Genomic DNA, 15,539 nt, shown 5'->3' on the forward strand with positions numbered 1-15,539 from the left:
GGGCAAGTGTTCTCATTGTTCAGTTCCCACCTATGAGTGAGAACATGCGGTGCTTGGTTTTCTGTCCTTGTGATAGTTTGCTCAGAATGATGGTTTCCAGCTTCATCCATGTCCCTACAAAGTACATGAACTCATCCTTTTTTATCGCTGCATAGTATTCCATGGTGTATATATGCCACATTTTCTTAATTCAGTCTATCATTGATGGACATTTGGGTTGGTTCCAAGTCTTTGCTATTGTGAATAGTGCTTATGCAGTAAACATACGTGTGCATGTGTCTTTATAGCAGCATGGTTTATAATCCTTTGGGTATATGCCCAGGAATGGGATGGCTGGGTCAAATGGTACTTCTAGTTCTAGATCCTTGAGGAATCGCCACACTGTCTTCCACAATGGTTGAACTAGTTTACAGTCCCAGCAACACCGTAAAAGCGTTCCTATTTTTCCACATCCTCTCCAGCACCTGTTGTTTCCTGACTTTTTAATGATCGCCATTCTAACTGGTGTGAGATGGTATCTCATTGTGATTTTGATTTGCATTTCTCTGATGGCCAGTGATAATGAGCATTTTTTCATGTGTCTGTTGACTGCTTAAATGTCTTCTTTTGAGAAGTGTCTGTTCATATCCTTTGCCCACTTTTTGATGGGGTTGTTTCATTTTTTCTTGTAAATTTGTTTAAGTTCTTTGTAGATTCTGGATATTAGCCCTTTGTCAGATATGTTTGATTGCACTGTGGTCTGAGAGACAGTTTGTTATAATTTCTGTTCTTTTACATTTGCTGGGGAGTGCTTTACTTCCAACTATGTGGTCAATTTTGGAATAAGTGCGATGCAGTGCTGAGAAGATTGTATATTCTGTTGATTTGGGGTGGAGAGTTCTGTAGATGTCTGTTAGGTTCACTTGGTGCAGAGCTGAGTTCATTTCCTGGATATCCTTTTTAACTTTCTGTTTCATTGATCTGTCTAATGTTGACAGTGGGGTGTTAAAGTCTCCCATTATTATTGTGTGGGAGTCCAAGTCTCTTTATAGATCTCCAAGGACTTGCTTTATGAATCTGGGTGCTCCTGTATTGGGTGCGTATATAATTAGGATAGTTAGCTCTTCTTGTTGAAATGATCCCTTTACCATTATGTAATGGCCTTCTTTGTCTCTTTTGATCTTTGCTGGTTTAAAGTCTGTTTTATCAGAGACTAGGATTGCAACCCCTGCTTTCTTTTGTTTTCCATTTGCTTGGTAGGTCTTCTTCCATCCCTTTATTTTGAGACTCTGTGTGTCTCTGCATGTGAGATGGATCTCCTGAATACAACACACTGATGGGTCTTAACTCTTTATCCAATTTGCTAGTCTTTGTCTTTTAATTGGAGCATTTAGCCCATTTACATTTAATGTTGATATTGTTATGTGTTACTCTTAAAGACATTATTATTAGAGTATTTTCTGTTGTTTTTTCTATAGTGACTCATGTTGCAGAAGTAAATGGCAGAAGAATAACTTATTATGTTGAAATACTAAAAGGAGTGATGCAGGAGCAGTTTCCCTAAACAAACAGAAAAAACTATGTGCTTGTATATTTTTGAATTTCAGTAGGAAAATAGAGTGAAATACATGTGAGAATGAAAGGAAGAGAAATGCATGATGTTGTGTTACCACAAGAATATATGCTCACCACTGAGAATATTGCCTAACACAAAACAGATGCTCAATAAATATATTTTTGAATGAAAACCGTAGAAGGAAGGATGGAAAGAAATAGATGAGAAGGAGTTTGAACAGAAAACAGATGATGATATCCTAGATTGGTAACCTGGCACAGATGCCAAATATAATGGTGTTGGAACATAAGCCTTTTATGAACATACTATTCTACAGTAGAAAAATCTCTCATGATTCATGACTTGGTGGTAAACAACATTATCAGAAAAATGAGGGTATAAGGAGAGTATTATTTGTTTACTCTATGTTTTAGTTCATTGAGGCTGCTATAACAAAATACAGGCCGAGTATTCCTTATCTGAAACACTTGGAACCAGAGTGTTTTGAATTTAGGATTTTTTTCAGATTTTGGAATATTTGCATATACATAATGGGATATCTTGAGGATGGGACCCAAGTTGAAAAACAGTTGTCGGCCAGGCATGGTGGCTCATGCCTGTAATTCCAGCACTTTGGGAGGCTGAGGAGGGCGGATCACCTGAGGTCAGGAGTTTGAGACCAGCCTGGCCAACATGGTGAAACCCCATTTCTACTAAAATACAAAAATTAGCCAGGCGTGGTGGCATGAGCCTGTAGTCCCAGCTCCTGGGGAGCCTGAGGCAGGAGAATCACTTGAACATGGGAGGCGGAGGTTGCAGTGAGCCAAGATCATGCCATTGCACTCTAGCCTGGGTGACAGAGACGAGACTCCATCTAAAAAAAAAAAAACACACAATTGTCTGTGTTTCATATATATGCCTTATACACATGGCCTAAAGAGTTTATATAATATTTTTAATAATTTTGTACATGAAACAATGAAACACAGTTTGTGTTAAGTACTTACATGTGGAATTTTCCACTTACGGCATCTTGTCAGCGCTCAAAAATTTTGGATTTTGTAACATTTTGGATTTTCAGATTAGAGATGCTTAACCTGGTCCATAAACTAGGTAGCTTATGAACAACAGAAATTTATTTCTCGCAGTTCTAGAAGTGAGAAGTCCGGGATCAAAATACCAGTAGATTTGGTGTTTGATGAGGGCCCCACCTCCTGGTTCATAGAACAGTGCCTTCTCCCTGTGTCCTCACATCATGGAAGGGGCAAACAAGCTCCCTTGAGCCTATTTGATAAGAGCACTAATCCCATTCACAAGGGCTCTTCTCTCATGACCTAATTACTTTCCTCAAAGCCCCAGCACATCATACCATCACCTTGGAGGTAAGGATTTCAACATATGAATTTTGGACACAAACGTTCAAACTATACTAATAACAGTGTTTCTGAACGTTTCTTTATTAGAAACTACTTTTAGAAAAATGTAATAAAACTCTAGACTTCTCCCTCAAAAATACATATGTACATATCCCTATAAAATTTTGTAGACCATTTCAGTTTTGTGAATCTGTAAAACTCATCCATTGGTTAATTATGAGTGCCACATTTTTTAAATAATGTGAATGTTGGGCTTAATATCTACCCCCACCCCCCAAAAAAATATGAAAAGAAGAGCACAGAAGTGCCAAGGAACAACACACAACTCTGTATATAGATATCGGAAGGACTAAAACCCAGAATAACCTGAGGTGCAGTCTAAAAAAGTAATAGGACTCCTCCGTCAGGTCCCACAGTATAATAGGGTATAGCCAATTATCTTTCTATTTAGTGATTGTAATTTTTTGTGTCCACGTATTCACTGCTAGTATATAGAAATAGAATTATTATTTGTGTGTCTATCTTGCATCTTGTGACCTTGCTTACCTCAGTCATTAGTTCCAGGAGTGTTTGACAGATTTTGCATGATTTTTTACATAGACAATCATGTTATCTGCATATAGGGACAATTTTATTTCCTCTTTTTCTATTTATATTCCCCTTATTTCCTCTCTTTTGCCTCACTGCATTGGCTAGAAATTTCAGTACCCTGTTGAGTAAGAGTGGTAACAGCAGACATCTTTGCCTTATTCCCAGTTTTAGGTGGAGAACATTCAGTCTTTCACTCTTACGTATAAAGTTAGCTATAGTTTTTTGTCGATACTTTTATCGAGTTGAAGAAATTGCCGTTTATTCCTGTTTTCCTGAACTTTTCTAAAATTGTGAATCGTTGCTAAATTTTGTCAAATACCTTTTATAATGACTAATATGATCATGTGATTTTTCTTCTTCAGCTGTTAATATAAATACTACATTGATTCTTAAGGATTTTTTTGTCTTTATAAAGGATGTATATTGGTCTGTAGTTTTCTTCTTTTGTATTGTTTTTGGTTTTTGTATCAAGGTGATATTAGCTATAATAATTATTGAGAAATGTATCTTCCTCTTCTGTCTTCTGGAAGAGATTATGTATAATTGGAGTTAATTCTTCTTTAAATGTTTAATAAAATCCTTCAGTGAAACTATCTCAGCCTGGAGATTTGGGGAGAGGGGAGTAAACATCTTAAATTTCCTTAATTGTTACAGAGATGTTCATGTTATCTTTTTCACATTGGGTGAGTTGTGGTCATTTGTGGTTTTTTTGGTCCATTTCTTCTAAGTTGTCAAATTTATGTATGTGGAGTCTTTCACAGTTTCCACTCGTTCTTTTGATGTCTTCAGAGTCAGTAATGATATCCTCTTTTTCATTCCTGATATTGATAATTTGTGTCTACTCTTTTTTTCTTTGTCAGTCTTTTTAGAGGTGTGTCAGTGTTACTGATTTGTTTCAGAGAAACAGCTCTTTGTTTTGTTAATTTTTCTCTGTTGTTTTTGTTTTGTTTCACTGATTTTTATTGATTTCTGCTTCTTTTATTGTTTCCTTTCTTCTACTTGCCTTTTATGTATTCTAAAGGTGAGAATTTATACTACTGATTTTAAATGTTTCTTCTTTTCTAATATATGCATTTAATACTATAGATTACCCTCTCAGTCCTACTTTGGTTGTGTCCAACAAGTGTTGATATTTTTTATTGTGATTTTCATTCAGTTCTGTGTTCTTTTTGTTTTCCCTTGAGAATTCTTTTTTAAATCAAGAGGTTTTCTTTTTCTGCCTTCCTGTGGGTGACTTGGTCATTTTTTAGAATTCTGTTTTGATTTATCTACATGTCTTAATATATCCCTTTGTGTAACTTTTTTAGTGTTTGCTCTAAGTATTACATTTTTTATGCATAGCCTTATCAGTCTACTGGTGCTATCATTCTATCAGTCCATGTGAAATATAGACACTTTACGTCCCTTCACATTCCTTTGCCTCCCCCCATTTATAATATATTTATCCTGAATATTACCAGTAAATACACTTAGAACCACATCAGTGTTACAATTTGTGTTTCAACAGTAAAACTCATGATTTAGAAAACTCAAGAGGAAAAGGAAAGCCTATTATAGATAGTCATATTTTGCTTATTGTGTTCTTTCTTCCTCCCTAATGTTTCAGTGTTTCTTCCATTACTTCCCTCATGTTTACAGAACTGCCTATAGCCTTTCTTTTAGACTACATCTGATGGCAATAAATATTCTGGCTTTTATTTCATCTAAAGACATATTCACTTGTTATTCCTGGAGGTGTCTTCATTGGCTATAGGATTTGGGGTTGACAGTTCTTTTCTTTTAGCACCTAAAAAGTATTTTGCCACTTCCTCTGGTCATCATTGTTTCTGATGTAAAATATGTTGTCATTCTAATTGTTTTACTTCTAGAAATGAGATGCCATTTTTCTCTGGCTGCTCTTTAGACTTTCTTTGCCCTCAGTTTCCAGAAATTTAATTATGATGTGTCTCAGCATGGACTTCCTTGGATTTAGTTTGGAGTTCAGTCAGCTACTTAAATCTGTACATTTATGTTTTTGCCAAATTTAGAAAGTTTTCCGCCATTATTTTTTCAGACATTGTTTCGGCTCTGCCTACTTTCTCCTCTCCTTCTAGGATTCCAGTGACACAAATGCTAAATGTTGTGCTCCACAGATCCCTAAGGCTCTGTTCACTTTTTCATCTATTTCCTTCTGTTATCTGGATTGCATAATTTCTATTATCCTGTCTTCCAATTAAGTGATTCCTCCCTCTGTCCCTTCCATTCTGCTGTTGAGCACATCTACTGAGCTTTTATTTTGGTTATTATATAATGTCAGTTCAAAAACTTCCATTTGGTTCTTCCTTACATCTTCTGTTTCTTTTCTGAGAGTTTCTATTTCTTTGCTAAGGCTATTTTTTTTCATTCATTTCAAATATTTTCATAATTGCATATTGAAGCATATTGTCAATCATGGCTGCTTCAAATTCTTCACCATTTCAATGTTGGCATTTTGGGGTGATCTTTTTGCATACCCTTGGAGATTTTCCAGGTTCTTAGTATGACAAGTGATTTTAGATTGAAACCTTTTCTTATTTTTTTCTGAGATAATTTATTTTATTTAAACCTTCTATTTAGACTTTCTATAACATGCTTCATCTGGAAGAAGGGACACTGTCTTATATCTGCTACATGGTAGTAGAAATCTAAGTTCTTCACTTGTCATCCATTGAAACCCAGTGAGTCAGGGGCTCTTTTTATACTGCTTGATGGGGGTGGGAGTTCCTGGTCCCCATGTGATGTCCACTGGTGGGCTGGCCTCATTGTTGTTTGTCAGCAGTGGAAGTCCTGACTCTGCAGTAGGCTTCCACTGACACTACCCCAGTGGGGAGGGGGAGGGATGCCCCATTTCTATCCAATGGGAGGTGGAAAGCCAACCTCTCCACATGGTCTCCACTGACTCCATGTGAGTGGGGCACCTTGTTACCAGCCAGCAGAGATGAAGTCCTGGCTGCCTACTTGGTGGTCTCTGATAACACCCAGCAAGGGTGTTGGGTATCTCATTACACCTTCATGAGGGTACATGTCTGGGCTTCACAGCCATCCTTTGCTGGTGTAGGTCAGGTGGGGATGCAATTTTTCTGTGATGTTTGGCTGGAGTATAGCAGTTGTCTAAAAGTTTTCCATCTTGCTAATCTGCTCTTTTCTCGTCCTTTGACTAGAGGGAACAGGCTTTTGCCGGGGCTTTTTTTTTTTTTTTTTTTTTTTTTGTCTGCACTCATTTGTCTATCTGGGCTGTTGGCCTCTTTGCTTCCAAGTGTGGGATATATGAAGCAAAAAGAACTCATCAATATGTTGTTCCTTAGGTCCTGAGGTCCTTAGTCAGTCTACTTTCTCTCACCTTTCAGAGTCTTCTCTTTTTTTAAATTTATTTTAATAGGTTTCTGGGGAACAGGCGGTATTTGGTTATGTGAATAAGTTCTATAAGTGGTGATTTCTGAGATTTTGGTGCACCCATCACCTGAGCAGCGTACCCTATACCCAATGTGTAGTCTTTTATTTCTCAGCCACCTCCCACCCTTTCCCCTGAGTCCCCAAAGTATGTGTGTGTGTGTGTACATATATATGTATATATGTGTGTATATATACGTGTATATATATATACGTGTGTGTATATATATAACATTTTCTTTATCCACTCATTGACTGATGGGTATTTGGGCTGGTTTCATATTTTTGCAATTGCAAATTGTGCTGCTATAAACATTTGTGTGCAACTATCTTTTTTGTATAATGAATTCTTTTCCTCTGAGTAGATACCCAGGAGTGGGATTGCTGGATCAGATGGTAGATCTACTTTTCGTTCTTAAAGGAATCTCCACACTGTTTTTCATTGTGGTTATACCAGTTTACATTCCTACCAACAGCGTAAAATGTTTACATTCTCACCACATCCACACCAACATCTATTTATTTTTATTTTTTTGATTATGTTCATTCTTGGAGGAGCGAAGTGGTGTATTGCATTGTGGTTTTGATTTGCATTTCCCTGATAATTAATGATATTGAGCATTCTTTCATAGGTTTGTTGGCCATTTGTATATCTTATTTTGAGAATTGCCTATTCATGTCCTTAGCCCACTTTTCAATGGGATTGTTTGTTTTGTTCTTTGTTTTTGTTTTTGTTTTTGTTTTTGAGACGGAGTCTCGCTCTGCCGCCCAGGCTGGAGTGCAGTGGCCGGATCTCAGCTCACTGCAAGCTCTGCCTCCTGGGTTCACGCCATTCTCCTGCCTCAGCCTCCCGAGTAGCTGGGAGTACAGGCGCCCGCCACCACGCCCGGCTAGTTTTCTGTATTTTTTTAGTAGAGACGGGGTTTCACCGTGTCAGCCAGGATGGTCTCGATCTCCTGACCTCGTGATCTGCCCGTCTCGGCCTCCCAAAGTACTGGGATTATAGGCTTGAGCCACAGCGCCCGGCCAAGTTTGTTTTGTTCTTGCTGATTTGTTTGGATTCCTTTTGCCCAATGTATAGATTATGAAAATTTTCTCCCACTGTCTGTTTACTGATTATTTCTTTTACTGTGCGAAAGGAAGCTTTGTAGTTTAATTAAGTCCCATCTATTTATCCTTTTTTTGTTACATTTGCTTCTGGGTTCTTGGTCACAAAGTCTTTGCCTAAGCCAATGTCTAGAAGAGTTTTTCCAGTGTCATCTTCTAGAATTTGTATGGTTCAGGTCTTCAGAGTCTTCTTATGTTTGTTTTATATATCCTTTCCAGAACTGTTCAGCTGCCCTTACAGAAGAATAGGGAACACTATGTCTAGGGCTAGAAATTTTAGATAACATTAGATCTCTGACCGCTTTTGGTGAATTCAGTTACTTAATTTTAACATAATCTTACTGAAAATCAATATAGCCTGATTTTAGCATGGTCTTCCTTAAATTACTGGGGTTAGTTTGTATTTGTAAGGATAGACATCATCCTATTTTAAATTAGAGAGATATACTATTTATTACTATTATTCATCAAGTAATCATTATTTAACAGAAGAATTAAGTTATAATTATGATGTACAGGAAAAATAAGTGCATTAAAGTATACTTTAAAGACTTACAATTTTAGTTCTTTTTATATGCCCTTTATACTATCAGGTTTTTATAATGAAATTATAGATAAAAAATTATATAGCCATAAAATCTAAAATGCCTTTCAAAATGAAATTATTTTTCTCAATGGCCAGACATTGAAAAAATCCATAGTTTTTTTTGAAATTAAAAAAATGTTTTCATTAATTCAGTGAATATTTAGTAAAAACATGCTGTGTGCCAGACATTGTGCTAGAAATATAATGAGCAAAACATACATAGGTCCTGCCTTAATCAGACTTAAAGTGTTTTTCTACAGTAAAATATCAAAATAATTAATGAATTGAAATCTTCTAGCAAAGTATTTTATATGTTTTTATGAATACTGCTGCTCTGGAAAATTAGAATATTATAAAAATTGACTTCTTAAGCAGTGGCATTTATTACTAATGTTTACTGAAATTAAACTAAAAACAAAAATTGTATCATTATCACAAAATATTTCATTGGCTATATAATGGGCCTATTTACATCATTTTTGAAATATCTCCTGGATTTTTAGTATTGGTTTGGAGTATAAAAGACACTGATGGCCAATGTTGGCCATGGCTATTAATGGTTTATATTAGTTGAAAGCTGTAAAATCATCCAAGAACTCTATTAGCATTAGAATAATAATTTACCAAGACAATTACCACATACTGGAAATTTTTGCAGCTCTAATTCAGTATTATTAATAATGGATAAAATTGCATTTTTCTCAGGTTGCTGTGGGCGGTGGGGAATTATTTCAATGAATATTTCAGTGCATTATTTTAATCATTTTTCCACCAAATCCAAGTGGGCAATATTTTATACTTCTTAATTCAGCCTACTAAGAAACCATGGTCATTAAATTGTAAACTATTTGTAGTGAGGTGTATTCTGTGATTTACAACCCTTGTTAAAAATAGTGTAAAAGAAACAAACTGTACCATTAATACTTGTAATTTGATGTTGCATTTGTTACTAAACTCCACATGATTAATGCTTTTAGTAGAAATAAGAAAATTTTCAAAATAAAAAGCAGAGCTGAGTGGTATAATGCCTGAAATATAAGAATGTTATTATTTTAAGTCTTTTTCAGTTGTAGAGGGATTATATATATATGTATATTTCACACTTGTATTTGTGTATGTGTATATATATATTTATATATATATATATATATACACATTATCTTAATTTTTCAATGAGACCAACAAAATAACTTCAATTTTATAGAAAAATGTATTTCCAGTTATACATTGTTATTAATAGGGATTACTTTTTTCCCCTCTACTCTTAGCCAATTGCATGATTTCTGGCGTTTGGATTACTGGGAAGATGATCTTCGTCGAAGGAGACGATTTGTTCGCAATGCATTTGGCTCCACTCATGCTGAGGCATTGCTCAAAGCTGCAATAGAATATGGTTAGTACCAATGCTTCTTCCACAAAAATACTTCTGGATGTGAGGTAACTCCTTGTGTTTGAGAATTCCTTTTTTTTTTTTTTTCACTAGTATTTAATGTTCTCCATATCATGAGTCAGAAATATTTTGTTCTGCTTTATCCTTCAGCATCATTTAGGTTACTGTTAATCAACCCATTATTTCTCAGACTAGATATCTTTTTATAGCCTTCAACTTCTTTTTAAGAGATAACTGGACTTCACATAGTTATTAACTAACATCCCTTTCACATATCCTAAAACAAGAATAAAATTAATTTCTTTTTCGGTGTCTTTCAAACTTTGATGACCAAGACTCATAGTAAATAAAAAAATGACCCTGATCCTGTACTCAGACCTATATATTTTATGTATAAATTTGTTTCTGTGTACACACTTACATATACTTCATTAATATACATATACACATGTAATATGTATACATATGTATACAGTGAGTATATGTTTATGTATGCATATACATATTGTATATATAACTGAAAAAATGTTTTATTAATAACCTCTTTATATGATATTTTGTTTTCATCCCACCTATTCCTTTCAGTTTAATAAATATAATTTAAAATCTTGTTATAAGCTGCCAATTTAAATTTCCAGTTCTCCAATGGACTACAAGTCTGAAAAAGATGGTCTCCTACTTACAGTATCATTAATTATCACACTATAATAGAACTGTACCCTAAATTGTTCTTTATAAATTGTACAATAAATCATAAATATCAAAATATTTTTGTAGTTTAATAAAAATGCTGCTACTTTAGATTGCTTTCTGCTAAGAAATATACTTAGGAACATTTGGTCTACTTGCCCATTTTTCAGTGCTGTAACAAGTTTAAGTTTGATGGGGCATATCAGAATTTTATAAACCACATTCACTAAGGAAATACCAGTAATGAACACTGTCCATGTACTTGTTACCCACTTTTGTTCTTCAATTACTCGTATTTTATTATATTAATTTTCATTTATTTGGGAGTACTAAGTGAGCCATCTGTTTTAAAAATTTACTATAGTTGATAAATGGCATTATATCAAATCATAGTTTATATCATGTAATACTATTCATGTTCTTAATGAATTGAACAGGGAAACAATAAAAAGACAAAATGTGCAAAGCTTTTAAAATTTCTTGTCCCAGTAAGCCATGAATTGCTATAACGTAATAAGCCTCAAAATATCATTAAGAAATAGATAAGGATTTTGTATGAAACTGTTACACCTAAGATAAAAGTTACACAGTAACTTTATACAGTAAAAGTAACTATAGAAAAAATATGCTGGAAAAAAATTATACTTTGTCGTCTTTGAATGACTAAAAATAGCACCTAAGGATAATAGCCCTCTAAGGATTTGATACCAACTTAAAATAAGTTATCATTATGATCCTGTAGGAGAGAATCTTAGAAATATCTGCCTACTTAGTAGTGGCATGTTTTATAATATGAGTTTAAAATTATTAAAACTTCATTTCATTTAACCAATAATTTAGACTTTTTTACCAATTAATCCTGAATTTATCTTATTTGAAAGTAGAAACATATAAAGACAATTTGTAACACAGGTTATGCTACAGTGATATCATTAGTGATACTGAGTTGCCAAAGCTTTAATTGTGTAGAATTCATATTATACTACATTCCACAGTCTACAGATTACTTTTAAGAAAGGCTTTTTTAAGAAAAATGTTTGTATTTCTTCTTAAAAGTGAATACTTTGTGTGTTTAATTTGTAAAATAATTCCTAATAAACCAGTGTCAAAGCCTGTAAGAAACAAAATTTAGAATCTTTAAATAAAATCTTTTTCAAACTGATAGTCATATTTTAATAAAATAGTAACTATTGTTAATGAACCTAAAGTGAAAAAAAATACCCTAATTTTGAAATAGATAGAGGTGTAAGTGATACTAAATATTCTTTATGTGTACTATATTTTAAAATACAGTATTTATGAATTTTCCATCTGGATCATCAGCAACTTTCAGAACCTATTATCTATCCCTCTTGAGTTGTGTTATTTTATAAAAGAAAATAGGAGTATGTTTTTATTATACCTATTAAGAACAAAGATGACACATCTATACTATACAATATTCAGGGAATCTACATGATACTATTGGAGTTACTCCATGGTCATTCTAAGGTCAGGGAGTGGAAGACTAAAGAGAACTAAAGCAATTTTATCTCCAAAAATGATTCTCCTGTAACCTTCATCACAGTTTACAAGACTATGGACTTTAGAACTGAGTGGAGAGTTGGGAGTAAATACAGAGGATGTAGAGAAGGTGAGGGGGAAGCTCTCCCTGGAGTGATCTATATATAGAAGTAGAGGGAAGAATCACAAATTGATGAGAGAAATTTAGTATTGTGCCTTCTTCCTGCCTCTTAATGTGCACTCTAACCCATATCAAAAATATCTCTTCAGAAGAAATAGGAAGTAAATGTCAATAATTATTACAAAGCACTTAATCCAGTAGATGTTGAAAAACTTAATTCAAAACAGATTTTGTACTGCCAAGGACCCAAAAGATAAGGAAAGACTGAGAAAATATTCCAAAGACTGAGAAAATATTCCAAACTGGAGAAGACCAAAAAAGACAAGATAGATTATTACAGCACTTTTTGTTGTTGTTGTTGATTGTTTGTTTGTGACAGAATTTCACTCTTGTTGCCCAGGCTGGAGTGCAATGGCACGATCTCAGCTCACTTCAGTCTTTGCCTCCAGGGTTCAAGCCATTCTCCTGCTGGGATTACAAGCGCCTGCCACCATGCTGGCTAACTCTTTTGTATTTTCAGTAGTGATGGGGTTTCACTATGTTCGCCAGGCTGGTCTCGAACTCCTGACCTCAGGCAATCCACCCACCTTGGCCTCCCAAAGTGCTGGAATTATACGCATGAGCCATGGTGCCTAGCCTTACAGCACATTTTTCTAGATGATTGCAGTTGGTAAAATTTGACTGGGGTCCATGATCTGGATGGCAGTATTGTTATCAATGCTAACTTCCAAAGTTGGAGGGTTGATGGTGCTTACACAGGAATGTTCTTGTTCTGAGAAATACAATGGAGTAGTTAAGGGTAATAGGGTACCATACCTGCAACTTCTAAAAAGGTTTTCAAAAGATTAGTGATAATGGATATGTACAGGAGTGGGGTGGGGGGAGTAGATTTTGTTAATATTGGGAAAACCTAGATAAGGATAAAAATAGGGGTTTTGTACTATATTTGAAATGTTTCTATTAGTTTGAAATTATTTCAGATTTTTTTAAAATTTTATCCCTGCAACTTGAATTAAAAGTGAAAGTGATTTTAAAAAAAGTACAGAAGAAATCATTTATCCATTGTAAATGAGCTCAGAAACCTTTTTCTTGTAATATTCACTGTTAGTGGGTTTACAGTAAAAAAATAAAAAGAATCTCATGTATGTTGCTAAAACAATGTAAATGAGGATTGCTGGAAACAAGTCCTTTGCAAAACATTTTGCCAATGCACATCAAGAGCCTCAAAAATGCTGATAATCTTTGACCCAGCAATTCCCCATCTGGGGACTTGACCCAACAAAATGACTCAAAAGAGGGGAAGAAAAACTATTTTAAAATATTCACCGCAGTTTTATTTGGAAAATCTGAAAAACAATATCATATTGTGGGAAGAGTGGAAAGCTTAGTTTCAAAAAAAAAAAAAAAAGACTCAAAAAAAAGAAAGAAAACAGATTTCGTGTATTTTATATAAAGATTTTATATATACAAATTTCCAGGACATCCATGTAAAAGTTAAAAAAAAAAGTAGCGATAGTTCCCTTTAGGGTTCCAAGATGGCCAAACAGGAACAGCTCCAGCCTCCAACTCCCAGCATGAGCGACACAGAAGATGGGTGATTTCTGCATTTCCAACTGAGGTACTGGGTTCATCTCACTGGGGTGTGTTGGACAGTGGGTGCAGAACAGTGGGTGCAGCCCAATGAGCGAGAGCCAAAGCAGGGTGAGGCATCACCTCACCCAGGAAGCACAAGGGGGAAGGGAATTCCCTTTCCTAGACAAGGGAAACCTTGACACACAACACCTGGAAAATCGGGTCACTCCCACCCTAATACTGCACTTTACCAAGGGTCTTAGCAAATGGCACAAGAGGAGATTATATCCCATGTTTGGCTCAGAGGGTCCCACACCCACAGAGCCTCCCTCATTGCTAGTGCAGCAGCCTGAGATCTAACTGAAAGGCAGCAGCGAGGCTGAGGGAGGGGTGCCCACCATTGCTGAGGCTTAAGTAGGTAAACAAAGCGGCGGGGAAGGTCGAACTGGGTGGAGCCCACCACAGCTCAAGGAGGCCTGCCTGCCTCTATAGACCCCATCTCTGAGGAAAGGGCATAGCCAAACAAAAAGCAGCAGAAACCTCTACAGATGTAAATGTCCCGTCTGACAGCTTTGAAGAGAGTAGTGTTTCCCCCAGCATGGAGTTTGAGATCTGAGAACAGACAGACTGCCTGCTCAAGTGGGTCCCTGACCCCCGAGTAGCCTAACTGGGAGACATCCCCCACTAGGTGCAGACTGACACCTCACATCTCACAGGGCTGGGTACACCTCTGAGACGAAGCTACCAGAGGAACGATCAGACAGCAACATTTGCTGTTCAGCAATATTCACTCTTCTGCAGCCTGTGCTGCTGATACCCAGGCAAACAGGGCCTGGCGTGGACCTCAAGCAAACTCCAACAAACCTGCAGCTGAGGGTCTTGAATGTTACAAGGAAAACTAACAAATAGAAAGAACATCCACACCAAAACCCCATCTGTACGTCACCACCATCAGACACCAAAGGTATATAAAATCACAAAGATGGGGGAAAAGCAGTGCAGAAAAGCTGAAAATTCTAAAAATCAGAGCACCTCTCCCCCTCCAAAGGAATGTAGCTCCTCACCAGCAACAGAACAAAGCTGGATGGAGAATGACTTTGATGAGTTGAGAGAACAAGGCTTCAGACGATCAAACTTCTCCAAGCTAAAGGAGGAACTACAAACCCAGCGGAAAGAAACTAAAAGACCTTGAAAAAAGATTTGACAAATGGCTAACTGGAATAACCAATGTAGAGAAGTCCTTAAACGACCTGATAGAGATGAAAACTGTGACACGAGAACTACGTGACAAATGCACAAGCTTCAGTAACTGACTCGATCAACTGGAAGAAAGGGTATCAGTGATTGAAGATCAAATGAATGAAATGAAGCGAGAAGAGAAGTTTAGAGAAAAAAGAGTAAAAAGAAATGAACAAAGCCTCCAAGAAATATGGGACTATGTGAAAAGACCAAATCTACATCTGATTGGTGTACCTGAAACTGACGGGGAGAATGGAACCAAGTTGGAAAACACTCTGTATGATATTATCCAGGAGAACTTCCCCAACATAGCAAGGCAGGCCAACATTCAAATTCAGGAAATACAGAGAACACCACAAAGACGCTCCTCGAGAAGAGCAACTCCAAGACACATAATTGTCAGATTCACCAAAGTTGTAATG

At 35.9% G+C, this 15,539-nt stretch overlaps 1 protein-coding gene across 2 annotated transcripts in view; it reads left to right on the forward strand.

Moving 5' to 3' along the window:
• The window catches only part of NBEA (neurobeachin), a 752,078-nt gene that overhangs the window by 479,981 nt on the left and 256,558 nt on the right, over positions 1 to 15,539 (forward strand). For both annotated transcript variants that reach the window (XM_025364271.1, XM_025364273.1), the window contains one exon: positions 9,871 to 9,995. In XM_025364271.1, coding sequence (XP_025220056.1) covers positions 9,871 to 9,995 — 125 coding nt within the window. The remainder of the gene's footprint in view (positions 1 to 9,870; positions 9,996 to 15,539) is intronic.

Source organism: Theropithecus gelada, chromosome 17 (genome assembly GCF_003255815.1).
Source record: "Theropithecus gelada isolate Dixy chromosome 17, Tgel_1.0, whole genome shotgun sequence".
In the NCBI taxonomy this organism is placed as follows: Eukaryota; Metazoa; Chordata; class Mammalia; order Primates; family Cercopithecidae; genus Theropithecus; species Theropithecus gelada.